A 22,534-nucleotide genomic window follows, 5' to 3' on the forward strand; every position below is an offset into this window, starting at 1 on the left:
CTTTGATGATGACGTCAAACAAGCATCACCCAGTGAAAAGTAAACCCAATCAGTGTCTCCACCTCCAGCTAACTGTAGTACTGATTTTCGTTTTCACTCCCTCCAGGGGCATAAATGTAAATACAAAACGTTGCGGGGGGCGCAGCCGTAGAGAAAAAGAGGGAAAGGAAGGGAGCGCCGCCGCCCACCTCCAGCTTAACTGCCCAGCCTCGATTTGGAAGGGACTGCCCCGTGCACGTGCGCCGCCGCGATCCCATCTCCCACCTCGCCTCGGGCATCCCGCCGCCGCTCCATCTGCTTCCAGCGGAGAGAGCGATGGCCAAGGCCAGGTCGTCGGCGAAGCAGTCGCGCGCGCAGGCGCAGGCGCAGCAGCAGAACGGCGGCCACGCGCTCTCCTCTAAGCTCGCCAGGTACCTCGACCCGGAGGCCTCCTGGGACAAGGTACGCCCCGCCGCCCTGGCTCCCGATCTTGGCTCCTGCGTAGCTGCCCGCTGATGCTCTCGGCTCGGCTTTGCCAGGACCAACTGCTGGACGCGGTGCACTGGATCCGCCAGGCGGTGGGGCTCATCTGCGGCCTGCTCTGGGGAGCCGTCCCCCTCGTCGGCGCCGTCTGGATCGCGCTGTGAGTACCCCCCAACCTCTCCCTTATCTTCCCAAAGCTCCAGTCTTACACTGTAGATCTGTTAGCTTTCCCTCGGTTAATCTTAGATGCAATTCATGTACAATGGAGCGAACACGCGTGGATATGTGAAGTTAAGCTCTTTGTACGGTAGAATTATATATCAGGGGATGACTACCCTTGCTGGGGATTAAAATCAGATCAGTTTTAGATGTGTCAAGGACATTGCGACCGAGCACAATTAATGTTAAGCTGGCAGTGCTAAGACAATTGGAGTTTAGGAGAGTAATAATCCTCGGTTCCTCATGTTATTACTTCAGGGAGGGATGATTTCACCACCATCAGCAGTCATATGTGGGGTCAGATCTGTTGTTACCTCTTGTGTTTACTTGCCAATTGGGTTCTGATTGTCTGTACACTAGCAGAATTTGCCATTTACCTCTGTAGGATGCAGGGCCTTGGCTATTTTTCGCTTCTAATTCCTAAACGGCACTGACAAACAACTGTGTCTTTTCAGTCTGACCTTTTTTTGTACTTGGATACATATTCTTTGGCTCTTGACTATTTTCGGGTTGTAAATGCATGAGTTTTGATCAAGGGAGTCGTATGATACTTTTAATATGGCTTTAGCAACGGGAAAAGACACGCAGGACAGAGCAATGGTTGATTACCTGCTTTTAGTGTCGGATGCATGCTAAGCAATCAGAGTTGCTGATTGCCATAGCAAATGACTTTATTTCCATTACCTAAATGCAGTTATCTGTTGCTACTGTTTTTCACGCCTCTGTAAAAGTACGATGACTTTAGGGCTGATCTTTATTTGACACCAGCACGTGAGCTGTTACTATGGTTTTATCATAACATATTATGTGGCCTTTTACAGATTTATGGCTATTTCTACGGGCATTATTTATTGGTACTATGCATACGTGTTGAAGATTGATGAGGAAGAATATGGAGGCCATGGGGCACTACTTCAGGAGGGACTTTTTGCTTCTTTCACCCTTTTCCTGGTAACTATTCTACTTCATCAAAAGAAAAGGAACTAATCTCAATTTAGTCATTGACACCTCATTTTCCTTTTTGTTGCTTGCAGCTTTCATGGACTCTAGTATACAGTTTGGCTCACTTTTGAGAAGCTCCTTTGCTGCACATAGCATTCGACCTTTGCTCACCGTGCCAGCCAGAAGAGACTCACCAGAACAGTGTAGATTAAGGAGCATTTTAGAACAAGCATTGTATCAGTTCAGAGTTGTAATGTTATTTCCCAAACCCTAATTTTGGTACTATGGGTTTAGCTCAGTGCGAGGTAGAACACTGCCTATGGAATCTTTGATCGGAGGGGAAAATGAATTGATCTGAGTTTGCAGTAAAAAATATTCAATTGCATCAAGCTGTGAATTCGATGTACAACTTTTAATACATCAATTGTTCTGCGAACTGTCAGGCAGCTTATTTTGTCAAATGAATCATACTGTCTTGCAGAAATCTAAAGACACTGTATCGATTGGTGACATGCAGAATCTATACTGACGTATGTTTGAAACAATTGTGGAGGAAGCTTGAAATCATTAACTGCATGTTTCGACTGTATCAATATGCTTTTCCACTGGAGTTGGTGATAAGAGGACGTTTTGCCTTTGCATAGGTTCCAATCTGTTTGGTCAGAAGCATCATTCCTCAAACCCAATGCAAGAGCTCTGGTCTAATACATCCTGGGCTTCTTTTCCAAAGCGATGTTGAAGACTGCTGCATGATGAATATCTCCAATAAGGTAAGAATTGTAAAAGGAAAAATCTTCCGTGGAAAAGATTGCACCAGATGATGGAGGTATGCCTGGCTAACAGAGTGGCCAGCACCAAATGAAAATGTCTTTACAAAAGCCCCGATGGAGCACCAGGTTTGAACAACCTTGCAACATGATGAACAATTGAGAAGTGAATCTGCTTAGACAATTATGTAGATAGCATATACATCTGCATCTGTTTCATCGATGCCATTTCCAGTTTTTTTTTAAACTCTTTTGCTTTAGTAAAATCGATTGATTCTTCTTTCTTTGGAAGAAAAGGATGAGATATGATTTTTTATTGGTTCAACCGTCCCAACCTGGATGCATCTGTTTCTACTCTGCTTTTGGCACCATTAGCTGTACTTGCATCTTGTACCTATTGTCGCCGACAGTCGCTGCCAGTCCATCACTCTAGTTTTCATCATCATCGTAAGGAAAAGTTCATTTCTTCATGGTTTATGGACGCTGTTACGTAATATGTTGCGACTTCGTCTACTTTATCAAATATATATTTGTCTAGATGCCGAGTGCCTTGTAGTTTGCTACAGGTTGGTTGAAATCTGGAGGTCGCACAAAAGGTATATGCATCCGCTGTCCATCTACTGCACAGGGGAAAGTAGGCTGGTATCGTTAATCTTGGGCCATTATCTGATATTTCCTATATCCCACGAGTTGCAACTTAATTTCTACTTCTTTTTTTGGAACGGAGGGAGTACATAGTATCATTCTCAAGTATTGGGGCATTCTCAAGTCCTTCACATTTCTAAGTTCGATCTGCAAAGTTAGGAGCCATTTTTGTCATAATGCATGACTTCACCTATAGGGATAACAAGTTTTATAAGAACTAGCACGCCTATTGTCAGGATATAAACCCACGCTAGTTTGCTGGGCGGATGGTCTTGTCAAACTCCTGCAAGAGCACTGAATCCTAACCAGCTGGTCAATCGCTCTTGCTCTTTCCTCCCAATCTTCGCCTCTTATCGATCATTCAAACTGCAGCGGCTGAATTATAAAGAGGATGAGAAGACAATTTGTGCCTAATTTTTTACGCAAAGTGGTGACAACAATCTGGAGCATTCTCTGTCTCCATCCTGAATGTCTCCATCGAGAAGAACTTAAAGCTACAAGGAAACGCCAGAGAGGAGAGGACATGACAATTTTATTTAGTTTACATCGACACCACGGACTCTGTGATCAGTGTCGCAATACCATGGGACATCTCAAGTCTCAACCATGATCTCTATAAAGCCTGACTGCCTACACAGAACAAACATATGCCCTCTTCTCCCCGCCACCTTCTACGCAAGGACTTGGACATCGGTGCTGTTGCTGATTCGCGAAGGTATGTGCTTGACTGCAGAGTACTTTCAATGCTTGTTGTTCATGTCCAAAAGTTGGCATAAATGGATTCTGCAGTTCAAATAAAATTAGAAAAATCAAGATTCATCCTTTTGATGCAAGAAGTGCTATAAGTTGAGTTCTTACATTTGCAATTCAGTAACTGATGCTAACCACAAGATCTTTAACAGGTAGAGTTACACATGTTGCCCCACCATGGCATACTAAACAATTATCCATACTAATAATTAAAAAAACACCAGTTCCTTTCCTTTCCATATTAACCAATCATATTGTAACGGATCAGTTACATCCATTCGATCAACTGCATCCAATGGCTCCTATTCCTTTTGCATAAATCTATCCCTCCAACATATAAGAATATCAATGCTACCAATGTGGCCCATCATTACCAACACTTCAGTTAACTAATAACATCGGTACCACTAAGTGACCCCTAAGCACTATCACCTCAATTAACTAGAAGCACGCATTGGACTTACCGGTTGTGATTTAGTATAAGCAGCTGACCTAAATGACCTTTCTTGTAAAACCTTTTCTTCCCAAACCATTTAAACTACTTAGTGTTAGGTGCATGCAGTCTTCTGAGTTCTAGAAATTAGAGAAAATTCAAGTCTCATGCAAACTAGTTTTTTTTCTCTTCCCTGTTGCAGAGAAGAAGCTGGACATTAGTTGTGGGGTTCTGAACAATCATCTTTGTATAAAGGTTTGAAGGGAAAATCCTCCCTGTGTGGTGAATAAACTCTATGGTGATTGAACCTCTCTCTGATGACCTGCACACCATTACAACAACCGAACAACCATATGATGGCTCTTGCTCTTCTTCCCAACAGCAACTCATCACAACGCATAACTACAGACGGTCTGATCCCCAGTTCTTTCCCCAGCCAACCAATAATGAATCAAACACACAACTCTCCAACCTGGTCACCATCCCTGGAATGTATAATGTCAGTAGCAACCTCAGACAAAGCCAACTTCAGACTTCTGCAGGGTTTAACCCCGACTACCAAAGGATCAGATCAAACGATAACGCTCTTCACCACATAAGCCGGATGCTGATGGAGGATATCGATGAGAGGGTTGGCTTGCATGAAGGGGAGGCCGCCCTTCATGCTGCTGAGAAGACCTTCTATGATATTCTAGGGCAGGTATACCCGCCTTCATGGCCACCACTCTGTAGCAACAATGAAGTGGATGACCCAGATGAGAGTAGTAGTAGTAATTATCAAAAACGGCCTCGCAGAACTAGCTTCACTAGTGACATTTGCAGTCCTAGCATGCTACATGCATTGCCAGCCCCTTTGAGTCCATATAACTATGGCAGGAGTCTTTTTCGGCCATATCAGCCTTTGACAAGCACTGGTAGGGCCACTAGATTTGGTTTCCCTGCCTTGCAAATCATAAGAGGTCCTGAGGATGCAAAGGGGTTTGATAAATTGGTCATCTATTTGGACAGTGACAAGCTCTCCATCTGCAGACTGACTACAAAGGCAAAAGAAGTCGAGAAGAGCAAATGTGCAGTATTTCAGATCACAGACCACAGGAACAATCCATGTACCCAAAACTTGGGCACCAGGGAAGGGAGAAGCAGTAAACAACATGCAAATACGATTACTTGCGAAATAAGCCAAAACAGAAAGTTTGACAGACATCTGCTTTGGTATCGTCTCGATTGTTTTAACGAAACAAGAAGCCTACGAGAATTGATGGCAAAGCAAGCAAGTATGAATTCAACAAAAGGTCAAAGCAAAGGACCAACTCAACAGAAGTCGCGGGGTAAGAGGCAGATCAACAAAGAAGTGGTTGATCTCAGAACTCTCCTCATCCACTGTGCGCAGGCTGTAGCAGCTGACGACCGTCCGTTGGCCACTGAGCTAATCAAGAAGATAAGACAGCACTCCTCACCAGATGGAGATTGCATTCAGAGGCTGGCCTTTTACTTAGTGGATGGCCTTGAGGCACGCCTGGCTGGGATTGGGAGACAGGTGTACCTCAAGCTCTTGACGAAGCGAGTAACTGATGAAGAATTGTTTAAGATCTACAACCTTTCTCTTGCGGCTTTCCCTTTGCTCAGGGTATCATACACCTTCGCCAACCGAACTATTCTTGAAGCCTCCAGGGGGCAACCGAAGGTGCACATCGTCGATTTTGGCATGTGCTTTGGCTTACAATGGCCGTCACTGATCCAGAAGTTTTCTGAGCAAGGAGTGCCTCCAAAGCTCCGGATTACAGGTATAGATGTGTCTCGACCAGGTTTCGGCACCTTGGAGATCACCGAGCAGGCAGGGAAGCGGTTGGCTGATTATGCAAACATGTTTAAGGTACCTTTTCAATATCAGGGCATTTCCTCACGATATGAAAACATTCAGATTGAAGATCTCAACATTGAGGAGGGTGAAGTGCTCATAGTCAACAGTTTGTACCAGATGAAAACTCTGGGTGATGAGACAGTAGCCATGAATAGTGCAAGGGATAGGGTACTAAAAATCATGAGGAGGATGAACCCAAAGGTCTTTATTCTCGGCGTTGTGAATGGATCATACAGTTCTCCCTTCTTTATAACACGCTTCAAAGAGCTTCTGTTCCATTACTCCTCATTGTTCGACATGTTTGATACAAATATTCCACGGGATAATGAAGAAAGAAAGTTGATAGAGGGGAGATTGTTTGGGCGGGAAATGTTAAACATCATATCATGTGAGGGCGCAGAGAGGACTGAGAGGCCAGAAACTTACAAACAGTGGCAAGCAAGGTGCCTCAAGGCCGGGTTCGAGCAGCTTCCTGTCGATCCAGCTATCTTGAATTCAATACTAGATATGACGAAAGAGATTTATCATGAGGACTTTGTTGCTGATGAAGACAGCGGCTGGCTTCTACAAGGATGGAAAGGGAGAGTGATGCACGCAATATCCAAATGGAAGCCCAATGAATCATGTACTGATCAGTAAAAGATTCAAACAGTTCCCTTGTGCATTAGCATTATCTTGTTATTCACTCCTGAACACAATGTGTCCAGAGATGTAATTCTGATTTTGATACTCTGCATGTTTTATAACAAAGGAAATCCTGGAAAATAAATGAAAGAAGGTGGCTGTGATGCTTTGTTTTTGTCATTCTTTATATGTTCTTAACGGATTGTTCTTTTAAGTTCTATGAGCCTGTTTTCCTTTTGTTGAATACATACTTCAGCTTCACAGATAAATAAGTCCAGAAGCCACAGCGAAGAACCAAAACGGTCATCTTAAATACTCGCGTCTTATAATATGTATGCATTAGTTTTAGCTGCTAAACCTTGGAGCTTGACATTTTTACATGAAAAGTAGATCATGGCCCACTAGATGTAATTCTTCATCTATGGGAGACCCTGACTGTGAGATGTAATTTTCCATTGTGTATGCAGCAGATAAATCATGCATAGCTGCTCACAGTGAAAGTAAACAAAGTATTAAAAACAAAATGCCATATCTGCCCTGCAAAAGTAAATATTGTGTAGAAAGAACATCCGAATTTTATTATAAATAAACAATTATCTAAATACCAAGGAAGAAAGGTGACACAATCAATCAATAGATGGAGCCAGGAGTTATATAGTTCCCATGATGTCCTTGATCTACAATTGTTCCACCTCCAACCGTCTACTACTCCCTCAGTTTCATTTTTAGTAGTTATATTAAGATTTTTGAAAGTCTGGCGGTATATTTTAACCATCAATTCTCTTACAATATATCATCAATTGCTATAAAATCAATGCCGTATTGAAACATCTTTGAAATACAAATCTTATTCAACTAAGTTTAATACACTAAGCATACATATAATTTAACTTTTTAAAATCCTAACACGCCCACTCATTTCAAATGTAGGTAGTAGTAAATTATACTGTTGATGGTAATTTCTGTATTATCGATCACTTCGTCTGCATTCCCATAAGCTTCTGGTGGAAAAGGTACACTAAGTATATTTTCTGAGGTCTTTCATGAAGGGTTACTGTTGACCACACAAATGTGACACATAATTATACAATAATTTGTTGCTTTTGATTTCTAATCATCATTCCCCAAGCTGTAAGGAATATCTTTCTGTAATCTACGACCACATTCTGAGGCATCCAGGCACAATCCCTCCCCCCCCAGTCTGGCTGAATAATAATGCTGCCTAGGTTGTGACAGAAAGCGTTACCAGAAAACCATTTTTCTTGGATGCATATGAGAGAACAATCTTGTTACCTTCATGTCACAATCATGCTTTCTATGATCAGAAATAAGCCATGAAGAAGGTATACAAGAAATAAAAACCCTTCCATAAAACAGAAAGATGTTGAGAAAAAGGCAACAAGAAGCAAAGTCCAAGAACAGCACCACACAGTTTCCCAAATGCATCGACAAGAAAAGCTCACCCTATGCACAATGAGAAACCCAAGCCCCTTTCTTAAAGACCAGAAGACAGCCAATACTCTCCATGCCCGCAAAACATGTTTATGGTTTTTGGCCTTCCTCCATCATCGCCTTGGGGACATTGAAGAAAGCTACAGGTCCGTACTTGTGTAATTTTGCTTGTTGTTCACAGCAACCGACTAAGCAGCAGCATTTACTGTAAATGCACTTCTTTCTTATTATAGTTTGTTTGAATTTTATGTTTCTATGCGGCTTAAACATTCCATATGCTAAATTGTTGATACATCTACATTTTCCTTAACTAAGGTGCCATTCCAGAGTTCCAAGTATGTTTGCCAAAGGTATGACTTTGCATGGCAAGGAACTATAGAAGAAGATAGCCTTATTTTTGCTGGTCAGTTGATCTTGTGAAAACTATGTACACCTAGCTCCCCCACGTCCTGAGGACAGAAATTCTCGCTTAGCGCCCTGGGGAAGACTTCTAGACTGCTGTGAGAGCTCGAAGGAAGCAGAAGCAAAACCTGCTTTCTTTCTGTCCCAACCTCCATGGGTTCCTCCCTGTATGACATAGTCCATTGGATTGGGGCAATGGTACGCACCTATGTTTGGTGTCCCCTCTCTCACTTCCTCGTCAGATCCTGGTCCCAAAGGGCAATACATTGAGTTGGAAAGACGGGCTTTCGTAAATTCCATTCTGTAGCTGAACTAGCCCCTGAATCAGCTCTCATAGTGGGGGAATCAGAGTCAAGTTAGGCGCAAAAGAGGGGGTTGACATCATTCGTCGTGATTGGAATCAGCTGCCTCCAAACTTTTGGATTAGTTCTGGGATTGTTGCTCAAACATTTTTATCCTTTTTAGCAATTCATAAGGAATGCAAATTACTTTGGAACTAGCCAATGAGTGAGCATATTACGGCACCGCCTAGATCAAGGGTCCGAAAAGTAGGAGAATAAGGGCGATAGAGCAGGGCTTTCAGTTTTGTTCTGTTGACAGAAGAACTAACAGCATGGTTACACATTTATCAATTCTCAATTGCAGGTTCTACACAGGACTTCAGAAGGTACAAGTTTTGGGAAGGCAAATTTTCTTTTGCTTGGTCAAGAAACATTTACAAAACATTGGGTCCATCTTTGTAAAGCACAAACTGTTAGATTCAGCAAAGCTCTAGCCCAATGGACAGCTCTGAATACTGCGAGATCAACTCAAATATGACTCTCGAATATATAAATAGAATACTACTGGAGGAGGATATTGATGAGAAGCCCATCATATACCAAGAACGTGATGCACTTCAGGCCACGGAGAAGCCCTTCTACGACATTCTTGGACAGGTATATCCATCTCCAGCAAAGGAGATAGTGCTGAATAGCGATAGTCAAGGTCCCGATGATATTAGCAACAATTATCATGAAGGGGCATGCAGTGGAAGCTTGGACAATGATTTTCTAGGGGCACAGGGTATGCACCTGATAGCCAATGATTATGGTTCTGAAACTGACCATCTGTCTTTGCAATTTACAAAAGGTGCAGAGGAAGCAAATAAGTTTGTCCCCATTGTTGAGAAGTTGGTGGTTGATCTGGGTAGCAGTGAGCTCGCTGTCTCCAAACAAATGACACAGGCAACAGTTGGACAAAAGGGCAATCATGTAAACAAAATAAGGAGTCATCCACATGTGAACTTGGAGTTGCTGAACACGAAGAACAGTAAGCATTTGGCAATTTCAGGTAGTGAAACAATCCGGGATGAAACTTTTGATAGTGTTCTACTCTGCACTGGGCAACTATCACGTGATGCTGCCCACCTTAGAGAAATGAAAGCAAAAGAAGCACGTGATAGTTCACAGATTGCTCAAAGCAAAGAATATGGCAAAGGGAAAGTGAAATCACGTGCTAGGAAGCAACAGGAGGAGGCAATTGATCTCAGAGCTCTTCTCACCCAGTGTGCAGAAGCGATAGCATCAAATAACCAACCATTCGACAGAGAGCTAGTGACAAAGATAAGGGATCACTCTTCACCATATGGAGATGATTCTCATAGGCTGGCAATTTATTTTGTAGATGCTCTTGAGGCACGCATAGCTGGGACTGGAAGTCAAATGTATCAGAAGCTGATGGCGAGACGAACAAGCACCACAGATATGCTCAAGGCCTACCGCCTTTTTACTGCAGCATGCCCTTTCACTAAGGTAGCATACTACTACTCCAATCAAACCATTGTTGATGTATCGGTGGAGCGACCAAGGGTGCATATCATTGATTTCGGCATCGTATTCGGCTTTCAGTGGCCATCACTAATCCAGCGCTTTGCAAATCGACAAGGTGGCCCCCCAAACCTTCGTATCACAGGCATAGATGTACCCGAGCCAGGTTTTCGCCCCTGTAAAAAGATTGAGGAGACAGGAAAGCGGTTGGCTGAGTACGCAGAAATGTTCAATGTACCTTTTCAGTATCAATGTGTTGCCTCACGATGGGAAAATATATGCATCAAGGATCTCAACATTGACAAGGACGAGGTGCTCATAATCAACTGCTTGCACCAATTGAACAATCTCAGTGATGAGACAGAAGACATAGATAGTGCAAGGGATAGGGTATTGCGTATCATGATGAGGATGAACCCAGAGGTTCTCATAATTGGTGTCACGAATGGCTTGTACAATTCCCCATTCTTCCTACCGCGATTCAGAGAGGCTTTGTTTTATTACTCTTCACAGTTTGACATGCTAAATTCAACTGTCATACGGAGTCATGAGGCAAGGATACTGATAGAGAGGGATCTCCTTGGAGCAGATGTGTTCAATGTTGTAGCGTGTGAAGGTGCAGAGAGGATCGAGAAGCCAGAGACTTATAAACAGTGGCAAGTGAGAATCCTCAAAGCTGGGTTCAAGCAACTTCCTGTTAATCAAACCATTCTGAAGAGTTCAGTAGCGAGAAAGAAGGATCTTTATCATGAAGACTTCGTCGTTGACGAAGATAGTGGCTGGTTGCTGCAAGGGTGGAAAGGAAGGATACTGCATGCACTGTCTTCATGGAAACCTAAAGAATCATATACTAACCAGTAGGATCGAAGTAGATCTTTGTTTGGAAGTCAATTACACTTGTAATAATGTCGTGAGGAATTTTAGTTAATTTCAAAGCTCCAAGCTAGCTACGCAATCTTCAGCAGAAAGTCTCAAAGTAGCTCAAATTGCTTCTCCTGTTGGCTGAATTGATATTGAAATGATGATATAAGACGCTGGTTTTTGCTTAAGTAGTGGCAAGTAAAATGCCTAAAATCTTTGAGCAGTTTCCTATACAATCATCTTCCATTTTTTAGTGAGTGGGTTCTCAGTTGTTGTAGGTCCTATCGGATATGAAATTGGCAGACATAACATTTCTGAAAGCAGAATTTTCTGAAAAGGTAATTCGTTGGCTACCTCTCAATATTGATGGCATGGAAGTTCAGAGCAAATGTCACCTCTGGGCTCTGGTTAGAAGATGGAGTTGGTATTAACCAAAACAACATTCCTATGCATGTAAAGTGTTAGAAATGCACTTATTTTCATCATATTCCTTTTTAAAGAACAACGGCAGGAGCTATTTTTCTTCAATTAAAAATTGTCAAAAGGCAGCGTTGCACTGCAGTTGTTGTGACGACTTCTTGGTCACTGCTTGATGTCTTCTCAGATTTGGAATAGCCCAAATGGATACCCATCTATATTCCAGTGGAAATGGCAAGGGCCTATTTTTCTTTCTTTTTTTCTTATTTATGCTCCAGCCTCTTGCTTCACAGATGAGAAGGGTCCCGAAAACATATTAAGAATCATTAAAATCCTCTTAAAATCTTTATGACTCATAAGCCATGTTACTTGTGCATCTCTAGATGCTAGACATTGTAATTGGGCTTTTTTACATAATTGAAAAGCAGAAGGAAAATAGATCATGGCCCACTAGATTTAATTCTTATTTATGCAGGATAGTTTCTTACAGTACAAGCCAACAAAGTCCTAACAACTCAATGCCGTAGCTGAATCGCATAGATATATAATGTGTAAACATGAACATGTGAATGTAGAAGTAAAAGGAAAAAAATGTAAATAACAGGGAAGGACACAAGAAACCAAAAATGCAAGCAATCAAGAGCCGGAATTTCACATTAAAAAAAGAATCAATAGCTGGAATCGTATAGTTTAATTTGATAACGCAAATGTGACACACACTTATACAGTGTTTATCCTAATTTAATTTCTAATTATCATTTCCCAAGCTATAAAGAAAATATTTCTATGACATATTTCTATATCTTCAAATTCCGAGGCATCTGGGCAAGATTTTAAAAAACAAATAGCCAGTCTGGTTCAATAACAATGTTGCCTTGTTTGTGACAGAGAACATGTACCCAGAAGACATTTGGAAAACTGTCTGTTAGCTTCATGTCACAATCATATTTTTAATACACCAGAAAGCCAAGAATATGCTTACAAGAAATGAAACCCTTCCATATCAGAAACATGTTCAGAGAAAGATGACAAGAAGCACAGTCCAAGAGCAGCACTAAACAATGTTCTCAATTGCATCAACAAGAAAAGCTCATCCTCAGTAGAAGAAACCACAGCTCCTTTCATAAGGACCGGAGGACAGACCACAACCAATACTCTCTATGCCTGTAAAGTAGTCATGGCTTTGGACCTTTCTTCATCATCTCCTAGGGCTAAGAGACACTGAAAAGATAATCAGATGCTTTCTGAGGTAATTTTGTGCTATTCACAGCAATCAACTAAGCAGAAGTGTTCTTTATAATTACATCTTTTTCAGGCATCTTCTGTTTGAACTTTATTTTCCTATTTAACCTAAAATTTCATCCCCTAATTATAGATGTATCGACATTTTCTTCAGCAGAAGGTGCTCTTCCACAGTTCCCAGCTTATCTTTGCCAAAGTTATGACTTTACAAGCCAAGTAAGCAGGACATATTATCCTCAACATTATGTGGATCCAGATAACTACAATTTTTAGAAGAATTATTCTACACTTCATGCAAAAGATAAAGCTCCTTTTTTGCTCGTTATTTGTCTACCTGTGAAAAATTGGGATTACATCTGGGATTGTTGCTCAAGAGCTCAAGAGGAATTTCATGGTAGCCAAATTAATATATTTTTTCAATCAAATTTCTATGGGGTACAAATAGAAAACCTTGACCAAGTTAGGAGATTGGATGGTATTGTAAATGAATAAGAAGAAATAGGGACCCAAATTTGAGTCAAAGAGGGCGCAAATTATGGGGCGCAAAGTTTCAAGCTTGCTAATGAGTGAGCAGGACTTTCCTGTTCTGTTAACAGAAGAATTAGCCACATGCTGATCACTTTTTATCCTTTTTCCACTGCAGCTACTACACAGGACACCTTAGTTGTGAACTTCAGAAGGTACATTTTTGGCAATTAGGTTTTGGAAGGCAAATCCCTCTTCGCTTGGCCAAGAAACACTTGTGAAAGGGTGGAGTCTATCTTTTCTAAATCATAAACTTTAAAGAAAAGCTAGATCTAGTGGAGCTCTAGCGCAATGGAAAGTCCTGAGTACTGCGAGATAAACTCAAATATGACTCTCGACTACATAGACCAACTATTAATGGAGGACTCTGATGAGAAGGCCAGCATATATCAGCGACATGATGCACTTCAGGCCACAGAGAAGCCTTTTTATGACATTCTTGGACAGGCATATCCATCTTCACCTAAGGATACAAGGATCAGTACAGATAGTCAAATAGATTGTCTCCAAGATAGTAGCAGCAGTTATACTAAAGGGGCATGCAGTGGTAGATTTGTCAGTGATATTCTTGGGCCTCAGGGTATGCACCTGGTAGCCAATGATTGGGCTTCTGAATGTGATCATTTTTCTTTGCAATTTCAGAGAGCAGCGGAGGAAGCAAATAAGCTTGTTCCCAGTATTGAGAGGTTGATGGTTGATCTGGATAGTAATGGCCTTTCTGATTCCAATCAAATGATTGGGGAAGCAATTGGACAAAAGAGCAAGCATGTAGGCAAAATACGGAGTCATCCTCATGTGGACTTAGAGTTGTTGGAAGCGAGGAACAGTAAGCATTTGGCCATCTCGGCTAGTGAAACAACGCGGGATGAAATGTTCGATAGTGTTCTGCTCTGTGATTGGCAGCTTCATTGTGATGCTGCCCACCTTAGAGAAATGAAGGCAAAAGAAGAAAGCAACAGTCAACAGAATGTTCAAAGCAAAAGATATGGCCATGGGAAAGTGAAATCACGAAGTAAGAAGAAAGAGGAGGGGATTGACCTCAGGGCTCTTCTCATCCAGTGTGCACAAGCAATAGCAGTTAACAGCCTTCCGTTTGCTGGTGAGCTACTGAAGAAGATAAGGCATCACGCTTCACCATATGGAGATGGTTCTCAGAGGCTGGCGATTTACCTTGCAGATGGTCTTGAGGCACGGTTGGCCGGGACAGGGAGTAAAATGTATCAGAAACTGATGGAGAAACGAACAAGGGCCACAGACATGTTAAAAGCCTACCGCCTTTTCATTGCAGTGTGCCCTTTCACCAGAGTAGCATACTACTTCTCCAACCAAACAATTGCTGATGTATTGAATGGACGACCAAAGGTGCATATCATTGATTTTGGCATCACACTTGGCTTTCAGTGGCCATCACTAATTCAGCGCTTTGCAAAGCAAGAAGGTGGCCCCCCTAAGCTTCGTATCACAGGCATAGATGTACCCCAGTCAGGTTTTCGCCCCTGTGCAACGCTTGAATCAACAGGAAAGCGGTTGGCTGAATATGCAGAAATGTTCAATGTACCTTTTCAGTATCAAGGTATCACCTCACAATGGGAAAATATCTGCATTGACAATCTCAATATTGACAATGATGAGGTTCTTATAATCAACTGCATGTACCGAACGAAATATCTTGGTGATGAGTTAGAAGACATAGATTGTCCAAGGGATAGGGTACTGCGTATCATGAAGAGGATCAACCCAGAGGTTCTCATTCTTGGCATTTCGAATGGGTTGTACAGCTCCCCCTTCTTCCTGCCACGGTTCAGAGAGGTTTTGTTTCATTACTCTTCGCTGTTTGACATGCTCAATACAACTGTTCTCCAGAGTCACGAAGAAAGGATACGGATAGAGAGGGATCTGCTTGGGGCAGGCGCACTAAATGTTGTCGCATGTGAGGGTGCAGAAAGGATTGAGAGGCCAGAGACTTACAAACAGTGGCAAGTGAGAAGTCTAAAGGCTGGGTTCAAGCAACTTCCTATTAATCAAGCAATCCTGAAGAGATCAATAGATGAAAAAAACAAGCATTATCACAACGACTTTGTAATTGATGAAGATAGTGGCTGGCTGCTACAGGGATGGAAGGGGAGGGTAATGCATGCAGTGTCCTCATGGAAACCGAAAGAATCATATACTAATCAGAAAGATCGAAGTAGATCTTCGTGCACAAATCAGCTATACTAGTAATGTAATGATGTATGAGCAACTTTGGACAATCTTCAGCAGAAAATACCACAAATTACTTCCTATTTTGATTGGATATTTGAGACAATCTTGGACAAAGATATTTTACATTTTTGGCCTTTGTTTATCCTGTAGATTCTCATTTGAACAACTGTAAGTGCCACACTACACAAAGTGTAAATGAGATTTAAGGAGATGGTGGGTATATCTGTTGAACTACTGTAGCGAGTATGAGCACCCCGATCTATATTAGGTATATCCGAATGAACTACTATAGCAAGTATGAGCACCCTGATCTATATTGCTCCAGGTTGTCCTCACCAGCGTCCCTATCTTCGTTCTGATTGCAAGGCCAATGGATATCCCTAAGTGGGCAGTCTGGGCTATTGACAAGATTTCTTGAGCTTTTCATTGGAAAGGAAGGAAGGAGATCAATTAAGGTATTTGTCTTAATGCCTAGGAATTTGGAAAAAGTTGTATGTGCCACGAGAGCTCTGAGGCTTGGGTATTCATAACCATGAAAAACTTGGACGGGTTCCATGGATGCTCTGGTTGTGGCTCCAAAAAACACAACTTGATGAACCTTGGTGAGCTGCAGTTAACTATTCCTGCCTTCACTTCAGCCTTGTTTGCTTCCCAATTACCACTCAAGTGGGCAATGATCATAACGTACTGTTTTGGACTGATCATGGTCATTGCCTTGTAGAGCTGGTGCCTACCTTGGTTGCTAGATTCCGAGGAGGGCTCTCAATCAGACTGTTGTCCAAGCCCTAGAAGACTGAAGTTGGATCAGGGATATACAAGTTTGTTTATATATTGAAGTCCTGATTGAGTACCTACAAGGCTACAACTGTGGATGCCTTGGGAAAAGACATTGATTTACAACCATGTTCACAAGACCTTCACATTTGGAAACACTCAGCTTCTGGACAGTTCTCCACAAAGCCCTCTTACAAAACTTCATCAGTTCAGTTGGCTTTGAGCCATGGAAACGACTATGGAGATCATGGGATCCTTTTTTATGCTAGTTTTTCCTATGGCTTGACATCTGCAGTCCTTTCTGGACCTCGGAACGGTTAGCAACACGTGATCTTCCTCACACAGATCGCAGTCCATTATGTGATCAAGACAACGAGATGGCCCAGTACATCCTTTCCATTTGTGTTTTCGTAAGGGAGGTATGGTCACAGCCTCTATCACATCTTGACCTTTCTGCACTAGCTCCAAACCACGATGACGTGGTGTGTTTGCAGACTGGTGGCGCCAAGCGCATTGTAGAGTTGAGAAGAGGCACAAGGAAGGCTAATTCCCTTATAATTCTGTACACATGGTGGATCTGGAAACAATGGAATGCTTATTTCTTCAATGGAGTGCCTCAAAATGGTCAACGTGGTGGTATGGGAAATCACCGATGAGGCCAAGCTTTGGTGTCTGTTGAGAGCAAAAGGACTAAGCGCCTTATGGCTTGCTTAGTTCCTGATCATTTGGTCGTTCCTACTGTACTGTGTGGTGCTTGGTGTGTCTGAAGTAGTGTTTCTGATCATGTCTGAAGTAGGTATTTGGTCGTTCCTACTGTACTGTGTGGTGCGTGGTGCGTCTGAAGTAGTGTTTCTGATCATGTCTGAAGTAGGTCTGGACTTGGACCATCTTTTCTCTATTTGATACAAAGATACACAGCTCTCCTACGCGTTCAGGAAAAAAAGTATGGGCATGGATTTATCTTTTGAACATTTTGGATGACTCAGCAATCTGTAGTTGCTTCGCTTCTGTCTGCCATGAAATTAGCTTTAGCAGATCATTTTTTTCCTCAATGCAGTATTTGTAACAGCACTTCGTAGGTTGTGAAACTGCAGTACTTTTTCTAGCATAATTGGTGACATAAAAGTTAGGCAGATTTTACAGTAGAAACAATAATAAACAACAAGGCTTATATGGTGGAATGACCAATAATCTTATTTTATCTTGTTCTTTGTGTTGGACTCTTTGTGAATGTGTCCATTGAGTCACGGTCATGAATAGCTATACAAAAGGGCCTTGCGTTGCATAGCATATACCTCAGTTTATCTGAAATAACCTACTCAGTCTAAGTCAGAGAAGTAAATAAAAGCTCTCTTTGCAGCTTCAAATCAAAAGGATGCTATATTTTGGAACAAGTAAACTGGCTGACTTAGGTTATGCAGAAACCCATAAACCTGGTGGGCCCTCCTAGAAAAAACATCCAATCTACCCACAAAAAGTAGGGCCGTAATAGATACGTTTTAAAAGGGCAATGCTCCTAAAATCCATGGAGCAAAGTATACTACCCAAACATAATCCAGGAGCCTAATAAGTTGGCCTATAAATTTTATAAATTGGCATATGGATTAACTCAAAACTAGGCCAAGTAACTTAAGAACTTCATCGCAATTTGTCCTCTAGAGCACAAAAGCCCTAAATGATAATGCCATACATTCGTATAACCCTCAATCAACTAGGTAACAGAAAGCTCTTCAGCACTATGTGCAGGATCCACTGTCTATGACAGGAAATGAAGCCAAGAATGGCTACCGGGGGGTTGGGGGGGGGGGGGGGTGATGTTCTTGGCCAGAACAATCTTATCTTCTTAGAAGCGACTATTAACTTGTGCAAAAAGTGCCCTGAAATCTGTAGTCGGTGTTCCTTCACCTTCAGGTTTTGATGCCAGATCAAATGCCTTAAACTTTGCCTCATCAAATAGCAAGGCCTGCATAGGAAAGTCGCATGCTATTCAGCCAATAGAATTAGCACTTACCAGTTACCACAAAAGCTTCTCTACAGATAGATGCAATCATGCAAACACATGCAATGCATTATAAAGGTCAAAACTTGGCAAGATGCAAGCTTTACATTTGGAATTGGCAAAAAAACATTGAGAAATAGCTTATGTACCTGTATGCAAACTTCTGCAACATCTTCCCTGGCAATAGTTTTAGTTTCTGTTTTCAAGATCTCGTCATCCTTCCCAACAATCAACTCTCTCAAGCCACCATCTTTATCTTGTAAACCTCCAGCCCTGCAAGGAAAAGGAAAGAGTATATAATCAACACAGACATTCACAGTTGCAGCTTTAACATCTCTCTCCATGTTACAACCTTATGATTGTATAAGGCAGACCAGAGTCCGCTAGGTACTGTTCCGCCTTACGCTTCCATACCTGCGAGTTTAGATGAAAATTAATTGGGAGTTCCCAGGCAATGCAGTAATGCAGATGATATTCTTGTTCTGTTGTTCATAGGACACACAAACGTAGAGCAGAACAGAAGGGAAGAAAAGCATTGAATATGCTATGTACCAGTATATTCCCATTTCCTAATTTGTTTAATGGGTGATTGATGTCTGTTCCACCCATGGATCCCACCAAAACTATGTGCTTAACACCAATGCTCTTGGCTGCACAAAGATGGAAAAAAAAAGTTGAGAGACACAAAAGAGTAACTATGTTCACACACACAAAAACACATGCCACGGTACCAGCTTCACCGAACATTCATTTGAAATCAGTTGCCAAATGCATTAGCATAAAAACACAGGCTACATACTAACTGAACCTTTAAAGAACATATATGCAAGACGAGGGGTAACATTTACCAGCATCTATTTGATTCTTTTGGCCAATCCAATCCACCTTGAAATATTGACAAACAACACGGCACATTATTTCAAAGAGATACACAAGTTGGCAAGGCTAATGCGGTCGAGATATAAATGGTTTCAGTCACCTGCTCAGGATAACTCCCTTCTTCAAAGTAAAACTCTGGGCGCCCTCCCTTGCTAGGATCAAACCCCGGCTTCATCTTCGGCACCGCGCTGGTGAGGATGATGAGCGCGTCGATGCCCTCAATCGCAGAAGCAATGCTCTCAGGATCTCTTATATCGCCGATGAACACGTCGTCAGCGCCTCCGATTTTGCCTTTGCTCTCTTCGGTCCTGACCAGCCCTCGTCCCACAAACTGGCCCGCCCTCTCCTTCAACTTCTTGTACACAATTTGGCCTGAATTATCAAAGAGAAGCAATTTGAGGTGTGCAATCGGGAAGATCCATCAGGGTACGGTTACATAAACACAAGAATGGGTTGGATTCCAAGAAACCGCTCCGAAGGCGCGCCGCATTACAAATGCAACAAGCAAACGTGCACTGTGCGATTCTATTTACATTGAACTATTACAAGGGTTTTTACTTTTGAGAAACGCCAGGTGAGTGGGGAATTGAAGGAACACCTACCTGTTCGGCCGCCGGCGCCGGTGACGAGCACGGTGGGCGGCAACCCGCCGCCGGCCGCAGCCGCAGCCGCCGCCGAGACGGCCAGCCCAGCCCTCCTGGGCCCCCGCCTCGCAGCAATGACGTGGCAAGGAGGTCGGATAGGTGCGCCCGTGAACGGAGAAGCCACCCTCACGCACGCCGCCGCCGCCGTGGCCATGGTTCTCCGGCGAGAGCGGGCAGCAAGCAGCCAGTCAGTTTTACTCCTGAGTCCTTATCGCTTTTGTGCCGCGCTTGTTGTGACGAATGATGGATGATGGCCGTGTAGGCTTCTTGGGCCGCATGTGTGCGCGGGCCCCGCGCGTGAGCTTTGGACCGTTCTGAAATTGGGCCCGCTTCGTTGTAGATGCCTTCTAAAATTCACTTTTCTTTTCAAGGTGTGTGCACCATGGGGGCGTTTGGATCGATGCCAACACCAACCCTACCAATATTTTGGTCATTGGTTGGAGACTCGAGTACGTTTGGATCGACTGGCACGCCTACGTACACCACGCGCCTGCGCCCCAGTTATTTTTTTGTCCACCAACGCGCGGGCGAAATACGGGTTGGCGAATCGGTCGTCAATTGTTTGGCTCACCGACGGATTGGCGATCGGCAAAATCCAAATGAACCCCATGTCCTCTTGCGCCTAAAGCAGCGCGTGCCCCTCGATATCAAATCCCGCCTAGACGGCTCAGCTCCCGTCATCATAGCCTTTTCAAGAGCAGCACGCATGGAGTTGATCGAATGACGGCGATCGATCGTACATGGTATCATCCTTTCTTGTTTGGTTCGAGGGACCACCTGCTTCTTCGATCGACAGGATGGCTTGGCTTCACAACACGCGATGGATCAGTCGATGACAGTGCATTCAAATTTCTTTTCGAATCTTGCAGCAGACAGCCAGACACGAAGCCCTCACACTCCGGAACGGAAAGGGCGCCGGCGGTGTGTTGCCCTGCGCGGGCTTTTGTCTGCGCCCGGGCTGTTGAGTTCAGTTACTAGTCTCGCAGCATACGTCACGCAGTGCTAAGCTTTTTATACTCTCTCTAGTCTCTATAAAACCCCACACCGCCTCTCAGTCTCAGTGTCAGTCTCAGGTGTAGCCGTGTAGCTAGTGACGCGCGCGTCCCCGTGCCACTGCCAGGTGGGTCCCACCGGCCCCTCTCCGTGTTGGCGCCGGCTGCCGGAATGGCTGGACCGACGGCGATCTGCAACGCTCCGGCGTCCGCGCTCACCACAGACCCGACGTCGCTCACACTCTCAAACTCGAGATCACACAGAACTCACGGGCACGAGAGAATGGCGCTGCCAAAACGTTGCAGCTTTTCTGGTAGTGGTTGTTACTGTTTATTCGCAGTGATTACACGGTCTAAGACCAACGAACTCCCCGCCATGCGCGCTCACGCTGCGTCGTGCCCGCCTTGTGCGCGGGAACGGTTTCTGCGCAGCATGGCGGCGAGCGCTCCTGGCCGCACCGTGAACACAGCACGGTTCTGGCTTACATACACATGCAACTAGCTAGGAATGTAAACGTGCAACTAAAATGCATCACGTATTTGCAGAATGATTAAAGAATGCACGAGATTCAGTTCAACATTTCACCCCCTAATCTCGCTGCACCTCCACCACGCCTAGCTGCTGACGAAGCTCGACGAACCTGACACGCCCAAGCGCCTTTGTCAGTATGTCTGCAAGCTGTTCACCTGTGCTCACATGATCAATATCGACCTCTCCTCTATCAACACAATCTCGAACAAAATGATACTTAGTGTCGATATGTTTGCTTCTGTCATGATGTACTGGATTCTTGCTTAGAGCAATTGCCGATTTGTTGTCAACTAGTAGCCTCACCTTTGGTGCCTGAACTCCTAGCAATGCACCAAGAAGCCGACTGAGCCAAATGCCCTGACAAGCTGCATTTGCACTGGCAATATATTCAGCCTCGCAGGATGAGAGTGCCACAACTCTTTGTTTCTGTGACACCCAGGTCACCAGACTTGTCCCCAACAAAAACACCGAACCACTTGTGCTTTTTCTGTCATCGACATCACCGGCCAAGTCACTGTCACTGAATCCAACCAATTCAATTTCAGTATCACCCAGCCTCTTATACACACAGCCATAGTTCACTGTTCCTGCTAAGTATCTGAGAATCTGCTTGACTGCTGCCCAGTGACTTGCTCTCGGATCTTCCATGTATCTGCTAACAATCCCGACAGCAAAGGCGATGTCTGGCCTTGTATTCACCAAGTATCTCAGGCTTCCTATTATACTTCTGTATTTTGTCTTGTCAATAGGTGGTGACTGATCCTTCTTGCTCAATTTCAGTCTGTTTTCCATTGGAACACTGCAGGCATTGCACCCCTTCATCCCTGCTTGCTCCAAGATCTTCAGAGTGTATGAGCTCTGACATAATGTAGTCATCCCATCCTTTTGTTCTACCTGAATACCCAAATAGTAACTTAGCAGCCCTAGATCACTCATACTGAAGCTGCTCATCATCTCCTTCTTGAATGCATTAATGATTGCCTCACTTGACCCAGTGATTATTAGATCATCCACATAGACTCCCACTAGGAGCAGGCCTGTTTTATCTGACCTTCTATACACAGCATGTTCCAGTGGGTTTCTTTCAAAGCCAAGCTTC

At 43.4% G+C, this 22,534-nt stretch overlaps 5 protein-coding genes across 7 annotated transcripts; 4 read left to right on the forward strand and 1 right to left on the reverse strand.

The window, feature by feature from the left end:
• The first annotated feature begins 170 nt into the window (after positions 1–170).
• Positions 171–2,084, forward strand: LOC101776038 (uncharacterized protein C20orf24 homolog). Its single transcript, XM_004960473.3, has 4 exons — positions 171–441; positions 519–622; positions 1,503–1,632; positions 1,716–2,084. Exons 1-4 carry the CDS (start codon positions 316–318, stop codon positions 1,752–1,754), a joined length of 399 nt encoding a protein of 132 aa, XP_004960530.1. The 5' UTR covers positions 171–315; the 3' UTR covers positions 1,755–2,084.
• A 2,738-nt stretch (positions 2,085–4,822) lies between these two features.
• On the forward strand, positions 4,823–6,833 carry LOC111256686 (scarecrow-like protein 9). The gene is made up of 2 exons (XM_022825062.1): positions 4,823–4,918; positions 5,117–6,833. Exons 1-2 carry the CDS (start codon positions 4,823–4,825, stop codon positions 6,716–6,718), a joined length of 1,698 nt encoding a protein of 565 aa, XP_022680797.1. The 3' UTR covers positions 6,719–6,833.
• A 2,503-nt stretch (positions 6,834–9,336) lies between these two features.
• Positions 9,337–11,226, forward strand: LOC101786830 (scarecrow-like protein 9). Its single transcript, XM_022825063.1, has one exon. It carries the CDS (start codon positions 9,337–9,339, stop codon positions 11,224–11,226), a length of 1,890 nt encoding a protein of 629 aa, XP_022680798.1.
• Positions 11,227–12,388: 1,162 nt separating this feature from the next.
• Positions 12,389–17,499, forward strand: LOC101752683 (scarecrow-like protein 9). Of its 3 annotated transcripts, XR_002676800.1 has the most exons (4): positions 12,389–12,892; positions 13,019–13,101; positions 13,529–16,217; positions 16,337–17,499. XR_002676800.1 is itself a non-coding variant. In XM_022824953.1 (3 exons), exon 3 carries the CDS (start codon positions 13,702–13,704, stop codon positions 15,628–15,630), a length of 1,929 nt encoding a protein of 642 aa, XP_022680688.1. In that variant the 5' UTR covers positions 12,389–12,892; positions 13,019–13,101; positions 13,529–13,701; the 3' UTR covers positions 15,631–17,499. The 3 variants fall into 3 exon arrangements, 2 of the variants coding, with proteins under 2 accessions (XP_022680688.1, XP_022680689.1); XM_022824953.1 differs by having other exon boundaries at positions 13,529–17,499; XM_022824954.1 differs by having other exon boundaries at positions 13,019–17,499.
• A 461-nt stretch (positions 17,500–17,960) lies between these two features.
• On the reverse strand, positions 17,961–20,146 carry LOC101776439 (uncharacterized protein At5g02240). The gene is made up of 7 exons (XM_004960474.2): positions 19,870–20,146; positions 19,368–19,639; positions 19,237–19,273; positions 18,941–19,038; positions 18,741–18,802; positions 18,538–18,661; positions 17,961–18,352 (listed from the first exon to the last, which is right to left on the reverse strand). Exons 1-7 carry the CDS (start codon positions 20,063–20,065, stop codon positions 18,233–18,235), a joined length of 909 nt encoding a protein of 302 aa, XP_004960531.1. The 5' UTR covers positions 20,066–20,146; the 3' UTR covers positions 17,961–18,232.
• Positions 20,147–22,534: the final 2,388 nt, after the last annotated feature.

The sequence above is a fragment of the Setaria italica genome, chromosome III (genome assembly GCF_000263155.2).
Source record: "Setaria italica strain Yugu1 chromosome III, Setaria_italica_v2.0, whole genome shotgun sequence".
Taxonomy (NCBI): domain Eukaryota; kingdom Viridiplantae; phylum Streptophyta; class Magnoliopsida; order Poales; family Poaceae; genus Setaria; species Setaria italica.

What these genes read in the sequence shown, in the direction of transcription:
- LOC111256686 (XM_022825062.1), top strand. Translation starts at nt 4,823, where the DNA reads ATGCTGATGGAGGATATCGATGAGAGGGTTGGCTTGCATGAAGGGGAG. An exon ending in TCTATGATATTCTAGGGCAG is followed by an intron (nt 4,919 to 5,116) that starts GTATACCCGCCT and finishes CGGCCATATCAG; the next exon opens with CCTTTGACAAGCACTGGTAG.
- LOC101776038 (XM_004960473.3), top strand. Translation starts at nt 316, where the DNA reads ATGGCCAAGGCCAGGTCGTCGGCGAAGCAGTCGCGCGCGCAGGCGCAG. An exon ending in CGGAGGCCTCCTGGGACAAG is followed by an intron (nt 442 to 518) that starts GTACGCCCCGCC and finishes CGGCTTTGCCAG; the next exon opens with GACCAACTGCTGGACGCGGT. An exon ending in GGCGCCGTCTGGATCGCGCT is followed by an intron (nt 623 to 1,502) that starts GTGAGTACCCCC and finishes GGCCTTTTACAG; the next exon opens with ATTTATGGCTATTTCTACGG.
- LOC101776439 (XM_004960474.2), bottom strand. Translation starts at nt 20,065, where the DNA reads ATGGCCACGGCGGCGGCGGCGTGCGTGAGGGTGGCTTCTCCGTTCACG. An exon ending in AAAGAATCAAATAGATGCTG is followed by an intron (nt 19,039 to 19,236) that starts GTAAATGTTACC and finishes ATCTTTGTGCAG; the next exon opens with CCAAGAGCATTGGTGTTAAG. An exon ending in TAGGAAATGGGAATATACTG is followed by an intron (nt 18,803 to 18,940) that starts GTACATAGCATA and finishes CTAAACTCGCAG; the next exon opens with GTATGGAAGCGTAAGGCGGA.
- LOC101786830 (XM_022825063.1), top strand. Translation starts at nt 9,337, where the DNA reads ATGGACAGCTCTGAATACTGCGAGATCAACTCAAATATGACTCTCGAA.
- LOC101752683 (XM_022824954.1), top strand. Translation starts at nt 13,702, where the DNA reads ATGGAAAGTCCTGAGTACTGCGAGATAAACTCAAATATGACTCTCGAC.